Raw genomic sequence first — 16,221 nt, forward strand, 5'->3', positions numbered from 1 at the left:
TAACTAGTTCATCCGAACTCAATTCATATAATAAAAAATTATGACGTGCATAATGCTTACTATCAAGTATTTTATAAATAATTAATCATATTATATTGAGAATTAATTTAAAAATGCACTTTCATTTTTAAAGAATTATTAAACTTATTTTTATGATATTAGTTTATACTTTTACCAATTAAGTTATTCTGCAAAGATGAATAATATAAAAATATTCTTATCTAATTGTAAACAGGGGACATAATTAAAAAACAAACAAACAAACAGGATTAATGAATGTCGTATAGTATTTCTGAATTTAGACATTTTGGATATACCGTATTAAGACGGTGAATCCAATAGTTTTCCTTTAGCAGACGTTCCATCTCAGAATCAGCTTTAACAATAGGTTGGAAGGAGAAATCTTGCAAGGTATTGGAAATTTGGTTAAAATATGCTGCAAAATGAGATGAAAATGATCGATCGTTATAATGTTTTATATCTGATCTATTATGGTTCATACGTTTATATATTTGTTGACGGGTTTTTCCAATATATTGGATGCCACATTTTTCGCATGTTATCAATAAACAACATTTGATGTTGCACAGTTAGTATCACAACGCATATTGAAAGTTTCTTTCGTATTATTACGTTTGAAAGAAGTATTTTCATTAATAAATGAACAGTGTGAATGTCTAGGTCTATTACATTTAGTTGATGATTCTATTTTATAAAATGTTTTTTCTAATTTAGAATTAGGAAAACTTTAAGATTTTTAGTCCTTTTATAAGCAAGTATGGGTTTGCTTTCGTGTAGCGATTTAACACTTGCTTTACATGATAAGTTTAATAAATCCCAATATTTATTGATAATCTTACTTATATTAGGCAAACTTGGATTATATTCAATAACAAAAGGAATGATATCTTCATTTCTACTTTTGATTTTACATTGTAAAGATTCAAGTTGTGTATGAGAAGATACTTTTTGGAAAGCAGTATTAATGGTGTCAATAGGGTAAATTCTATTTAAAAAATGCTGACCTAATTCTGTCAAAGATGATTTAAAAACAACGTCATCTGAAATAATTCTTCTGTATCTTTTTGCTTGACTATATGGTATCCCATTTTTACATGATTTAGGATGGCATGAAGAATATTCAACAAATTGATGAATAATCGTGTTTTTAACATGAACCATGGTAGTAATGTCATTATTTTCATTTTTCACGGCATCTGCGTCCAAAAATGATACTTTAATTTTAGAGACTTTGAATGTAAATTTTATAGTTGGATGTACTATGTTTAAACTGTCTATAAAATAATAAAGGTCTTCTAATGAATAACTGCAAATCATAAAGATATTGTCAAAGAATGTTAACCATACATCTGGTTATTAGAGGCATTTATTTAGAAAATCATTTTCTAATTTTCCCATAAATAAAGATGCATAAGTAGGTGTCATAGGACTATTATTGCTGTTCCTTTTGTTTGGAGATAGTTTGTATTACCAAACTGAAAAAGTTATTTCGAGTACAAGTTGTATCAAATCACAAATATTTTCTTTTAATTGTTTATATGTATATTCGTTTTTTCAAGATAATATTTCCACGTTTCGATAACATCATTGTGTGGTATATTCGTGTAGATTGAAACCACATCTAGTGTAACAAGGAATGGATTTTCAGTTAGTTTCGGTAAAGATTTCAATTTGGTAATGAAATCAAAAGTATCTTTGACATATGAAGGTAATGATTTCATCAGTGGTTGTAAAATGTGATCAACATATTGCGATATCTTATTTGTAATTGAGTTATATGTAGAAATAATGGGTCTACCTGGATATCCTAAAGGTAGTGACTTATCAACCGTTTTATGTATTTTTGGTAAAATATAAAACTGAGGTGTGCGTATTTTATTTGGGAAGATATCTAGTTCATCATATATGATCAATTGTGTACAGAGATTTGATTAATACATTTGCCTATTTTTTCTTTAATTCTTCAGAAGGATTATAGGAAAGTTTTGTGTAATATTCTTCATGATTTAATTGTTTTTTTACTTCTTTAATATAATCCTCCTTATTCATTATTACTATGGTGCTCGACTTATCAACTTGTTTGATAATAATACTTTCGTCTTGTGATAAGGTATATAAAGAATTTAGTTCTTCTTTAGATATATTTGTAAAATGTTTTCTTTTACGACTGCTATTTAAAATTTCTTATTTAGTTGCTTCAATGTAAAAATCGAGATAAATATCTCGTCCACTAGAAAATTGTAAATGTTAATTCTTTTTGTATTGAAACAGGGCTTATTTTGTAGATGGAGAACTATTTTCATATTGTGAAGATGTACATGATTGTGAGAAAAATTCTTTTAATTTTAACGATCGTTTTTATTTGAAAAATACCTCTGCTAAAAACTTTTTATCATACACTTTGGTTCTCGGACAGTATGATAATCCCTTACCTAGAAGAATGTAATTACTATTAGATAGAATTCGTTTAGAAAGGTTTAACAAAGTTTCTTTTCCTCTTTCGATTTCCTTTTTTCTTTTCTTTTCTTTCCTCCATCTGTTCTTGTTTTGTATTCTAATAAATCTCCTATTCTTTCTTCTGTTTCTTCTTTCTACGTGTTGGTGTTGTTTATTTTATTTTATATTTTATAAAATTGTAAGGGACACATAAGCTTCTCATAGTCTTTTATTATCAGGTGGCTCGCCTTTTTCTCAGAAGTTTCTTTCTAATTCAAGTGTTTTTATTCAGGACGTATAATACAGCTTTGTTAATGTTCCTCTCCATTGTGTAAATTTGTCTTCAGACTTTGTCTCAGGACCCGTGACAGTCGGAAGATTGTAATCTTTACCCATCGAGGGTATTGATTTCTTACTGCGCAATGGCCTAGCTGCAGATAAGGTTGTAGTTAATCCATTTGTAACTGACAAGCCTTGTTCGGATCTTAAAGTTGATCCGATTGAAAAGAAATTCCCGATTATTAGCCAGCTTGTGTGGTTACTAGAGATATGACGAAGAAAGCTATCGAGACTGACATTGATCAAGAACTTACTCCTTTATCTGAAACATTTATTGGTCAGGCTTTTGATGATATCACTTTTTCTCCTGGAATGGATCAAACAAAAGATATCGATCACTGTGATCCTCTCTTTGCTATACATTCTCTATATTCTAATCAGGATGAAAACGACAAGCAATCATAGTAGAACATGAACAATATCCTGAATTTTCCTCTTTGTTTTGGCGAGCTATTAGCAAAACTGAAGCCACAGAAGTACCCTTTTTATTATTTTGTTACAAATTGGGCATTAATGAGGAAATGGGGACTAACGGAGGTACCCGCTGTTGACGAGTGGTCAGTGAGCTATCAAATTGTTTTTCCAAAGTCTAATTAATATACGAGAAATTGTTAGTCCAGCCAATAAAACTCCTCTGGCATGTAATTTAAGGGTCAATAAGACTTATCACAACATCTTGAATCATTGTTTTGGTCGGATATTAAAAGTAATATTTGTAAATAAAGTCGATCTTGTCACACTTGTTAAATGGAGGAAATCCTAATCAGAGTATACATAAGGCTCATCTGCAATCTATCCCTGCGATTTAGCTGAATCATGGTTGATTATCTTTCTCTTTAATCTAATACTTAAGTCAGGCAACCAATAACTGTTTACCATTATGTGTGCATCCACAAGATTCCCAGCGGCAATTCATTTGAGGAATATTACAACTGAAACCATAGTAAACCGCTTTGATAAAAATAAAATATAAATTTTAAATGCGAATTTGGCTTCCATAATCTGCCCAAACTGGTCAAGGGCCAAATTTTAAATCTGAAATTTTTCCAGCAAGGTATGAATGAATTAGGCATTTAGCAATTTGAGTCTTCTGCCTATCACCCTGAAAGCCAAAGGGCGTTATCAAGATTTCATCAAACTTTGAAAAAATGATCCGGTAATATTGCTTTGAGATTGGAAATGATTGGGACGAAGGTATTCATTTAATATTTTATTGGTGTTAGGGAATCAACTCAAGAATCTTTAGGAATTAGTCCCTTTGACCGGTGTTTGGACATTCTACCCATGGACCATTAGAGTTATTAAAATAGAAACGTATTTCAAATGAAGGTTCAGAAATTAATCTTCCTGAATCTGTTTCTAATTTAAAATATAAGTTGTCAAACCCTGTGAAGTTACAAGAACTAATATTCACTGTTATCAGTTACAAATGAAACTGAGGTATGACAAAAATGCAAAAGATAGGAGTTTTCAGCCAAGTAATACTTTCTGCATTTGCACCGACTATAGAAAAATGAACACTGTGACAAAACCAAATTAGTTTCCGTTCCCACAAATCGATGATTGCATTGAAAACATGGAATGCAAAATATGTCAAGAAATCGGACCTATTGCAGTGATTCTAATAAATTTCACTGACAAAAAGGGCAACGGAAATTTCGGCATTCGTGACTCCAGATGAACTTTTTCAATATAAAATAATGCCATTTGGTATGAAAGTTTCGTCTTTCTCATTCCAACGTTTAATGAACATAATTACATCTGGTCTATATAATTTTTCCGTTTTGAAATTTTTTGCAAAATCCACCCACATTTTAACGAAATTGTAACAGAAAGTCTTTGCGATAGAATGAAATATTTTATTGCTTCTAAAACAGCAGAGCAGGATTGCAATCAACTGTGCACATATTTCTATAGAATCTCGCTTAAAATACAGGTTTCGCTAAAAACAAAACAACAGCTCCTTAGTTTCGAAAAAATCTTCATATGTGATCAGCATGACAATTATCTGGGGCAAACTTAAGTGTTTGCCAGTTTAACCTAATGCAGGAACAAAATGTCCCTCAATATGTTTCCATGAGTACTGATTTGGATCCTCGACGTTCTTTTACCAAAGTGCAAGGCTATACCAGGTTGTATTTTATGGGTATAACCACTGACAACTTGGTAGTGCTAATCATTCCAATTAATTAAATGTTATATGTTTTATATGTCTTCATTGCTGTACGAGAAAACGTATGAAATAAAAACTTTTGTGTAATTAATGCAGGCAATGTGTGGTACAAGCCCTGATTTAAATGTAAGGTAATACAAGGTAAATCAATTGTTTTCTCCTCTGGTCCAAAATAATATATTATAATACTATAATAGGCAACGATTTAGAGAACTATCTTCATAATATACATAAAATGATATTCATTTACCACAACCTGCTTGTCATTGAATGTTTCTATAACAAAATACGCACATACTTTTCGAATTTTTTCCTATGATTACAGGGAGCTTTCTAAGGGATGAAGAACAAAGCCTGGAGCGGAAACTGTTATTGGTGAAGCACTTCGAAAGTTTGTTTCATTAGACTGGATCAACGAAAACGGATTAGTTGTTTCGATTTCTTTATCTGCAGCCTGGTCCTCGCTAACAGAACCCATAACAGTTTGTCTTTCAAACCTCGATCGGATCGCATCGAAAACGAATTCGAAATTCCTCCTCTTGGAAGAATCTTTTTTAACAAGGATAGTCTTTTGTTTCACGACCTCGGACTTCAGTTGGTACTGGAAATCGAGGAGTTTCTGATAGGTCATTATTTCTAAATGCCGCAAAGCATTGGCCTTGTGCCGGATAATAGATAACAAATGTTTGGCTTCATGTGCATTCTTGACGTTGTTGTACTTTTTATAATATAGGGGCTCTCGTTTTTTAACCTCTGTTTCTGCATCACCTGTAACTGGAGAATAAAAATGAGGAGTTGGTCAGGTAGCATAAATAAACAACGCTCGAAACAATACAAGTATATTACATACAGATACAAAAAGTACACGAAAACAACGGGAACATAGAAAACAATGGAATACTTTAGAACTATGAACTTAATTGTCTTCTAGAAATTCACGCAGTCATCTTTAACCCGGTTTCTGAGAGAACTTCAAAATGTTTCCTTTGAGAGACATAATTTTATTTATTAGTAAAGTTGTGAGTGAAAAAGAAGATGAATGACCAAAACCTGAAACCCACAATAGTGGCGTAGCGATCCCGCCTGATTCAGTTAGGGGCCCAAAATGTACATCAAACAATTGTTTCTCTTTAGCTGTACACATTGAAACAACCATGTAGAGGACACACTTCTCTCACATTCATATGTATGTGTAGTCGTGTTTTCTAGTGTAAAATATCTCCATCTTTATTACATCACTGTTACATCGCATGAAGTCGAAACAGCGTTTTAACTGGTGAATCGCCTCTTTTAGGTGTACGTATAATGTCATTGTATACATGACACCACGAATGGCTGTTTTTATTCTATCGCTTATTTATAGGGTTACACCAAATGTTTCTTTCGAAACTAAACATCAAAATTGCTTTAATGTGGAAAGTTGTTTTATGTATATCATTTCATATTATGGTTCATCTGTACCGACTGAGGGTCAGGGTTTATTACTACGCTTTGTAGCCAGGGAAGTGAGAAAATCAATCCTTCGATATGAATTGGTGTTCGATAGGAGCACTGCACCCTCTGGATCAGATTTGCATTAAACACAATGCAAAGCAAAGCTTAATCTTGCAAGTTCAAAAATGTTTGGTATTCTAAATTTGTTCAGCAAATGTACTGACACGACAAAGTTTTGAATTAATGACGCGCCCCGTGCGTTTCGCGGCTAAGGAGCATTCTGTGCTGATGATGAAAAAGTAAAATAAGTAACCGACCTGTATTTTATTTTATGACCCATCTATATCTATACGCCAATCAATGAATTTTTAGATAAGTACAACATGACTATACACGTGTAAACAGAAATGTTTTGAAAATCAACATTTCACATGTTAATAGAGAACAAACAAACAAACAGACCAAAAATATACCTAGAGAACCAAAAGCATTCATTTCACATTTTTTGTTCTGCACATCCTCTTCTAGTGCAGAGGTCTGATCCTCCAAGATCTTACACAACCTCATTAGTTCCTTCACCTCCGTCTCCATCATCATCACCTCTTTCTGCTTCTGGGTCACAAGGTGCTCCTTTTTTCTGTAAGTATCATACCAAATTAACAGTATCTAGCGAATTTGTAGTTCCGTTGTATTTCTTAATAAAGACATGCAAATGCACTCTTTACTCGCGAAGTGTTGTGATAGTGTGAAACATGAACTTTGACTTAAACTCGAAACGGAAATCACACACACTTACTTTACTCCTCGTTGGGCAAAATGAACAGCAAACATAATTCGAGGGTTATTGTGTTCAAATTTTGCTTGTACGAAAATATTTCGCCCGAATTTATTAGAAAAGATAATATATTTATTTTTTCAATGAACCGGACATTAAGCAAACATATAATATTTATAACATGCAATAGTGCTATTTGCACACTTTTAAATCCTTGCCAACTATTATCCTCTATATTAAAAACGGTCAACTACATCGCATATGTTGCTTAAAAACACAGGCTCGCCAATGTAAATAATAATAATAATAATAATAATAATAATAATAATAATAATAATAATAAATATGATGATAATAATAATAATAATAGTAATAATGAGGACTTTGTATAGCGTCTAATCTTTAGAAGCTCTAAGCGCTTTACAACATTAGACAACAGCTATAAGATAAAAAACATATAATGATATGATTACAAAAGCAAACACCATGAAATTAGAAAACATTAAAAAACATGCTGATAATATTTAAGGTAGGAAACATTATTAGGTCTTTATATGGCAATTGTCTTACTAAAAAATCTCCCATTTGATTCGAAACTCTAACAAGTTGACAGTGTTTGAGCCCCTCTGGCAAGAATCAGGTTAGACTTAAGAATTGATGAATGAAATGACTCTGTTTCATGAATTTTTATATCTTTGTTCCTTTTTGTTAAAAAAATCGATTGGGAGTACAAAGAAACGGGAGGGTGTACGAATACCTGAACATGAAATGCAATATTTTGTCCATTACGTTTGAAAACAAACAAAAAATAGTTTCAATTAATACAAACTGAAATAACTAAAACTACTGATTAAACTCTTAAAAAGAAATACGAGAGCGGAACATTCTTAGATGTGTATGAGTACAGTATCTCGTATCGCAACGAATCACTGGAAGATCATCTGACACTGTCATATAATTTTTGTATTCATGCATTTGACCTCTGCGATATAAGCTATATCTTCAAAAGTTTGAAAATGTTTCTATAAAATGAGTTTTTGTTTTAACTTTATTTACATTTTCGGTATCTATGAAGTCAATATCTATGAAATAAAGGGCGAAAATTTGCACGGCTTTTCATTTGAATATATATTAATTGATAGACCTAATTTCAGTACTACTCATAAGAATACCAAAAGAAAAATGGGCAAGAAATATATATCAGGAATGGACGACAGTATCCTGTTTGGTTCAAAAAATCTATTGAGATTCATTGTGATCTACATATTTTATACTTTAGAAAAATTACATGGCGAATCAAGGAGTGGATATGTTTTGAGGAGTCCTTATGGACAAATAAACGTTGACTAGTGATAATTCCCTTGAATTTGCATATTAAGGCGAATAAACAAACGGAGTATAGTCGTACTTGTGAGAAAAATAACTTTACTGATTAATACTCTAATAATAAGATCTAAAAAAATAACGAAAAGAAAACTGACTTGTACTTCTTCAACAGACTATTGAGCTCTTTGCGTTTTGAGTCGTACATTTTCTCTGTAGCGATATTCAGGCACGGCACGCATCCCAACCCAAGGTCCTCTTCCACTGTAGATGGTATCTGGCCCTCTGTTTGCACCACGTCAGGAGCTATGTCAGAAGAACGGCTTTTATGGAGCGTTAAGTATCCAAAGTTATCTCCGTTAACAGAATTTCCCGAATCGTCAAGAAGATCCTTAATTTCGAGAGAGTCTCTTGATGATATAGAATTTGAATCTTTGTCCTTATAAGGACGTTTGAAGAACCTCTTCATCATTTTTACGTGAAACAATCTGAGTCATTTGAAGTTCAGAATTGTTACTATGACGTGACGGAAATGACGTAGCATAATGACGTTGTGAGCTAAACATGCTAGTGCTATTACGTACGAGCTTAACATGTACACTTATGTAATTCATTTAAATTCTTTCATAGATGACTGGTTTCTGCTTTCGCGCCATGAGCAAAATGTAACATCCGAGTTTCACGTACTGCTTGAGTATTTTTGTTGTTTAAAGTCTCCAGTTTAGACCTACTTGATATATGAGCTATATACCAAGAAACTGATCATGTAAGAAAAACGATAATAAACAATTTTCTGTGTGGAAACTTTGTGAGATAATTTGGAAACGAATTCGGCTTCGTACCAGCGCTGAAACTCTTTCATCGTGCTCTGGTAAACGTTTTGCACACACCAAATCATGTATTATCTCTGTAAAAGTTCCCTATATACATACAGTAAAATATCGATTATCAGGACCCATCTCGTGGCATTTATTCTCTCCGAATAATCGAATTTTGGTCAAAAGATAGAACCTTAAACAAAGCTTGTGGATTAATGAATCCGATAATTGTAGGTTAAATGAAAGTGTATCAAAAATAAGGTAAATATTAACGCTTTGTATACATCTAACATTTTTAAGAGCAGAAAAGGTTGAAACAATATAAATATTATTTAGATAATTTAATAATAAAACTGTGAACACAAATATCAAAGGGTTTTTGATAAAGGTTAACTCAACTGACATGGCTTCTATTCACACATGTGAGTGTTGATTGACAGTTAATTATGTAGGCTTGGACTAATTGGTTTAATGGGTCCTTAATCATGCTTGATTAGTTTGGGATGTCTGTATGACAAATTATTTAGAGCCACAGATTTCTTGCTAGGTGGTATATCAGGATGATATGGACACCGACCGGAATTACCGTTACGTCGAATCTTTAGCATGTGGGGCGATAATGGACACCGACGGGAATTACCGTTACGTCGAATCTTTAGCATGTGGGGCGATAATTGACACCGACGGGAATTACCGTTACGTCGAATCTTTAGCATGTGGGGCGATAATTGACACCGACGGGAATTACCGTTACGTCGAATCTTTAGCATGTGGGGCGATAATGGGAATGTAACATTATGCCGTTAATCAATAGGTTCAACAGCGTGGGTCTGTATGGCCACAAGTCAAAACGTATGGTTCAAAATATTATTATATTTCCCGTTGTCTCTATAAAATGTTTTAGGATGTGGCTGTCTAGCGACAAGGGAAAACGTAGTGTTCAAATTAACATGACATGTCTGCTTGTCCTTATAAATGCTTTTGAATGGGACGGTATAGCTGCAAGGGAAAACTTAAGCTAGATCAGTGAAATGTATTATTATTTCCGTACATAAAACTGATTTTAATCTTATTATAGAACCATTATCATTCCGTTTCCGGGCAACAGCCAGTAAAACATTTTAAACGACACGCAAAATTGTTGTTTATTCTGGATTTAGTAGACCTTACTTTGGAAGTGGATGTCACAGGTTAAGAATGGATACAAAGAGTCAAGAAATTAAAAAATAATACGCATGAAAGATACATGAAGAAAAAAGAAAAAAATAATGAAACCAAAAGTAGAATATATCGGAAAACAAAGAATAAATATATAAATATTCACAACAATATATTACTAGGCCTAAGATCTGAACATATCACACAGACAAACGAAGCGATATTTTGAAAACAATAAACAACTTACAAATGCAACATGAGACTTCGAACATGAAAATGAACGAACTGTATGCAACAATTTTTAAAAGAATTTAAGCAAAACCGCAGTGGCAAATGAAAACTTTACTAGATTTTAATATCTATGTGATTATGAAATCCCCAGTGCTGACATTGCTAGTGATAATGGTGAAATCCTCAGTGCCGGCATTGCTAGTGATGATGGTGAAATCCCCAGTGTCTACATTGCTAGTGATGATGGTGAAATCCTCAGTGCCGACATTGCTAGTGATGACGGTGAAATCCCCAGTGCCTACATTGCTAGTGATGATGGTGAAATCCCCAGTGCCTACATTGCTAGTGATGATGGTGAAATCCTCAGTGCTGACATTGCTTGTGATGACGGTAAAATCACCAGAGCCTACATTGCTAGTCATCATCATCATCATCATCATCAGTCTCATGACCTAGTGTGGTCGTTGAGGCACTGTGCTGCTGAACATCTGACCAGTTCGCTCCACATTGCTAGTGATGATGGTGAAATCCTCAGTGCCTACATTGCTAGTGATGATGGTGTAATCCCCAGTGCCTACATTAATGAAATCCTACATTTCTTGAGATAATGACATCCTCAGTTCCTCCGTTGCTAATGACGATGATGAAATCTTCATTGTCTATATTGCTAGTGATGATAAATCCTCAGTGCCTTTTCTTGCTATTGATAATGATGATGATTAAGTCATCAGTGCCTACATTGCTAATGATAATAATGAAGTCCTCAGTGCATATATTGATATTATAACACAGAGTTTGTACATTAAATTAACCGAGAACTTCAACTGGTCAGACAGACTTGCTATTTAGTTTGTGCCTTGGTTCACTGTGAAATCAGCTGGCATGGGATCGGCAGGCTGGCGGCAATTTCGAACACTTCATGACAAACTGCCTAGCATGATGGGCAAACATTTCTCCAACTGGCGCAAATTTAAACGCAAAGATTTAATGGACAGATACTATACATCTGGACATCACTATTGCATAATTCGTCAGACTTAAAAATCGGAGGGGGTACATAATAAAGAATTAAAGGAAACGAAGTCTTGCCTGCTCTGATGAAGCATAATTTAAAAATCTGTAAAGGTCGCTGCATCATGAAAAGTAAGTCTGTGTCTCCTACTGTGCTGGATAGTAGTACCCTCCAAAATAAATAAACCCGTCAGGTTATACAACTATACATTCAAGAGTTTCAGATAAACGTAGATAAATGCAACACTTAATGTAATTACTGGAGGTTAAAGTTAGGTCACTGTCACCATATTTTGCCCATGGCGAGCAGTAACGTCTAACATGAACACAGGTACCAAGTTTCAGGACTGTACTTTCAAGAATGTCAGTAAAACTGATCTAAATAAAAACATAATCACTAGAGTATGAAAAGTGGTCACTGTGATATACCCTTATCTGGGCCAAGTAGTATAACCCAAGAAAGTCTCCAGCGTGCATCAAATTTATAACTCGATGCACTAAGTGGCAGACTTGACTCGGCATCAAATACTCGAAACAATCACTGATGACACTCTCTAGCCAGGTCAGGGAATATGTCTTCCCTCCCAAACTTTCCTAAATTTCGGTTTTGAAATCGAATACAAAATATTAGTACATTTTCCATTGTTGCGAAAAGTAAAGCTTGCTCGCAGATTTAATATACACTGACTAAACACTTCATCTTAATTTGAAAAAATTGAAATGTCAAATTGTCCAAAATTTTCAATTGATCAATCAGAACGCAATATTCATTCAGTGAAACCATTACCTTGTTGAGGCTGAATGACAATGGCAATGAGTTGTAGAAATATAGGCTAGCAGCATTCAAAGGAAGGAAAGTATACAGACCTCCATGCACTTGATATACAAGACAGAACAAGAACCCCAACGATTACGCTAAGTGAAACTTAACATCAAGAATAAAATCGTATGAACCAGGTCATCCAACTCGGTAGTAGGAGTTGTCTCCTCTTTTTGTACACGACTTAAGTTCCACATCTAGAGTCAGATGGAAAATGTACGACTTGTACTTGGGTACTCGAGTGCTCATTGCAGTACCACCTCTGAAATGAACACATCAACTTTCATAACTGTATATACAATTGTGTCAAGGAAACTGAACTAATTTTTGACGTCATCACTGGAATAGGAAAATGGGAGCTACTATATCTACGGCGAAAAGCCCCTCCCCCTCCCCCCCCCCCAACACACTCATTATCAAAGAACTGTGAAAACCAAAATATATTTTGCATTATAATGAGCATAAATGTGAAATGTGTTTTCCAAGCATATACAGCATTATCTATATTGCATTGTCTTAGAATTGCCATTTCGAAATACCGCTTTCTGTTCACTAAGAAAGTACAAAGCGTTGTCATGGTGAAGGGGTGGGATGGTTTCTTAACTTTTAAAACTTTTCTTTATTGCTATCCGTTCTATGTGCTGAGCATATTTAATGTATCAATTTTTTCTGAATGTATTAAATATTTCCAGAACATCAGACCTATGTCATGGTGAACTAGGGTTATGGCATGCTTTCCAATGGATCAAGTTAAGTTTGCAACAGAGAGAACTAAATGTGTGAGCCATGGGTCACATGTTAATTATCATCAATTTGCCTTTAAATAAGCATCTAAATTCAGGTAGTTTTGTTATGCGTCTTTGCTTGATCCAATCCCACCTGGTTTCATCCTCTTATAATGATGCCAGATGCGGGATTGAATTGGGCAAAGCGTCGGCATTGGTGTAGACAGGCTAATGCAAATGGGGTGAATTAATATGTTGTTACTCTCTTGCAGAATTTGTGGGGATGCTACGACAGCGTACAATATTACACTTTGGGTTGAGATTCCACAGGAAAATTGTTTTCATTTCTCGCAGATTTATTTTGTCCCTTCGTACCTCATGTATACATATGTACATACATAAGCATTACTATTTTGAAACCTTCTGAAAGGAAGATACACTTGTTTGCATGTTGTTCCCATAACTGTACGTTTCACACGGTAGTGCACTTGGGATTGGTGATTTTATCAGCAGTATTAATAATGGAAAAGCAGTTTGATTGTGGGGGGTGGGGAGTCCCTAAACTCCACCCTCAGAAAATATGTTCAAGAGGAGCAGGCTCAGTAGAAAGAGCAAAGAGAAAAATAATGGGATACAGAAAGGGAAAAGTTAGAGATAGAGTGATAGGCAGAGAGGGGAAAAGAAAAAGAAGTACAAAAAACAAGTGGTTTAAAGAAAGATCGCACTTTGACAAGAAAGAATTATAAAGCAAGCAGAGAAGGAAAGAATGGGGTGAAAAAAGGAAGAAGCAATGGAAACAGCTGAGCATGAAAGAGACTTTTGAGAAAAGGAAAACAGTGAGGAAGAAACAAACAAAGTTAGAAGAAGCAACTGAATTAGACGACAGGAATACGGGGAGCACAATCGAAAATTGAAATATTAAAAGCTAAGAAAGAGTGGAAACTATACTAAGTCATCTGTCAAGTAAAGAGGCTTCCTTATACCCAGTTTGACGACGATAAAGATCACACGGACAGCTATCTACATAAATTTGAACGATATGTCACTATTCAGAAATGGAGAAAAGAGGCTTGGTCACTCCATCTCAGTGTCACAAAAGGGTGAAGCGCTGGTTGTATATTCACGTATCCCGCGAACGACGAGGTATAAAATGTCATATTATGAGAAACTCACTTAGAAAGATTTGAGGTAACCGATTCACCAGATTAGTTGGAAGGATGGGGTTTCATTTCAACGACAGGTTAAAAGTGGTATGGTAGAAATATAATGTGAGGGTTTGACAGACTTCTTACATGGCGACCAGTTATTACTTGCTTCTGAGGGAAAAATCATTCATGAATTACTCTAAATATGTATAATGCATACTAGTTCGCTGATGTTCGTGGATGTTAAAAAAACGTGGTCTCCAAAGACACAGTGTCAGGTGCTCGGTCTCAAGTTCATATACTCAGAGAATCAGAAAAACGTTAATAAAGGTGGAATTAGGCCACATCTAGCGCGAGTGTCCAAGAGTAGCGATTGCTATTGAATGCAGGGAGTAGTATGAAGGCGACAAGAGTGACAATTTTCCGTGCGATAATTCGGGTAACGCAAAATACTACATACAAATCAGCGGCACGCATGCATCTAGTTTTAAGATTGATTCCATTTGTATTAAAATGGAATGGGCCAGCAAAATCAATGAGGTCAGGGATGAAATGGACTACAGAATAGACATGGGAGAAAGGTTAAGAATATTTCACGCCAATATTTTTACAAATATATGTGCGTGTGTGTGATTTGTATTTTTAACGTAGCTTTAACAATTTTTCAGTCATACAGCTACGATGTTTGCAGTGTAACAGTTTATAGCGATGACTAGCACTGGGGCATCATGCCACAGACATGTAGCATGATGTCCCACCCAGTCACATTATCCTGACACCAGGCCGACAAGTCCTAACACTAACGTCTTAATGCTGAGCGCCAAGCGAGGCACCTGTTAGTACCAAGTCTCTGGTATGACTCGGCCTCATTAGAGGCGGACGCACTAAGCACTAGGTCATCGCAGCGGTTACAAATGTATGTAAAGAGGTCACAGAAAACAAGTGAAGTGGTGTGTGTGTTTACTGAATGCAGTATGTATTGCGGTCATGGAAGAGCAAGATGACAACAGAATGTAGACCTTAGCACATAAACTTCCATAGACTGCCAGTGTGGGGGAGGAGTAAATAAGGTAAACATGCGTCCAGAGTTATCTTAAGGGCATTGTTGACAAAACTGTGGATATTTCAAATAGGTACCCGGAAGAGTTTACGAACAGAACAGATCATACTATCTTAATACAGCATGAAATCTATTTAAATACATTCGAGCCAATCAAAATTAAAGGTTATGCGAACATGGTGTGTTACTTAGAAAGAAAGATGGAATGACTCATTCTTGTACAGCTGAATATTACCGTGTCTGACGATAAACCAATGCCATACATCGAGGGTTTATTTTCAAAACTGGCAGGGCACCAATTTATATAAATATATCGAAAATATTTTCAACAAAGGAAATGGTCAGGTGCTCAACGCTGATAATGTCTGCATGTTAACGCCATTAACAACCCGTACATGTCTATATCAGTTTAAAGTTATGCCTTTAGGTTTGGTGAACATATGCGTGTCGTGTCGTCTTACACACAAATAGTAAAAAGGCATGGAAAAAGTACAGTTTTGCTGACGATATCCTGGCGTACAGACTTGGGAAGAGTATATTACCATCTTGAGCAAACTGTTCAACAAACCTCGCATGGCAAATCTCACAGCAAATTCCACCAAGTGTAGTATCGCTTTTCTAGCTTGGAAAGCTTGGGTCATCCTTTAAGTGGGCCAGGCCAGTTAAAACTCCACTCCGACAAAACAAGTGATGACGGAAGCTTCTTGACCAGAAACCAAGAGACAAGTTCTATTGTTTCTCAGATTAATTTT

At 34.8% G+C, this 16,221-nt stretch overlaps 1 protein-coding gene across 2 annotated transcripts; it reads right to left on the reverse strand.

The window, feature by feature from the left end:
- Positions 1 to 4,640: 4,640 nt before the first annotated feature.
- Positions 4,641 to 9,006, reverse strand: LOC149774185 (uncharacterized). Of its 2 annotated transcripts, none has more exons than XM_089945692.1 (3): positions 8,708 to 9,006; positions 6,877 to 7,040; positions 4,641 to 5,743 (listed from the first exon to the last, which is right to left on the reverse strand). In XM_089945692.1, the coding sequence occupies exons 1-3, from the start codon at positions 8,971 to 8,973 to the stop codon at positions 5,289 to 5,291; spliced, it is 885 nt and encodes a 294-aa protein (XP_089801818.1). In that variant the 5' UTR covers positions 8,974 to 9,006; the 3' UTR covers positions 4,641 to 5,288. The 2 variants fall into 2 exon arrangements, with proteins under 2 accessions (XP_089801818.1, XP_089801817.1); XM_089945691.1 differs by having other exon boundaries at positions 8,660 to 8,996.
- Between the last annotated feature and the right edge of the window lie 7,215 nt (positions 9,007 to 16,221).

The sequence above is a fragment of the Sinohyriopsis cumingii genome, unplaced genomic scaffold, assembly GCF_028554795.1.
Source record: "Sinohyriopsis cumingii isolate HCF-2022 unplaced genomic scaffold, ASM2855479v2 utg000400l, whole genome shotgun sequence".
In the NCBI taxonomy this organism is placed as follows: Eukaryota; Metazoa; Mollusca; class Bivalvia; order Unionida; family Unionidae; genus Sinohyriopsis; species Sinohyriopsis cumingii.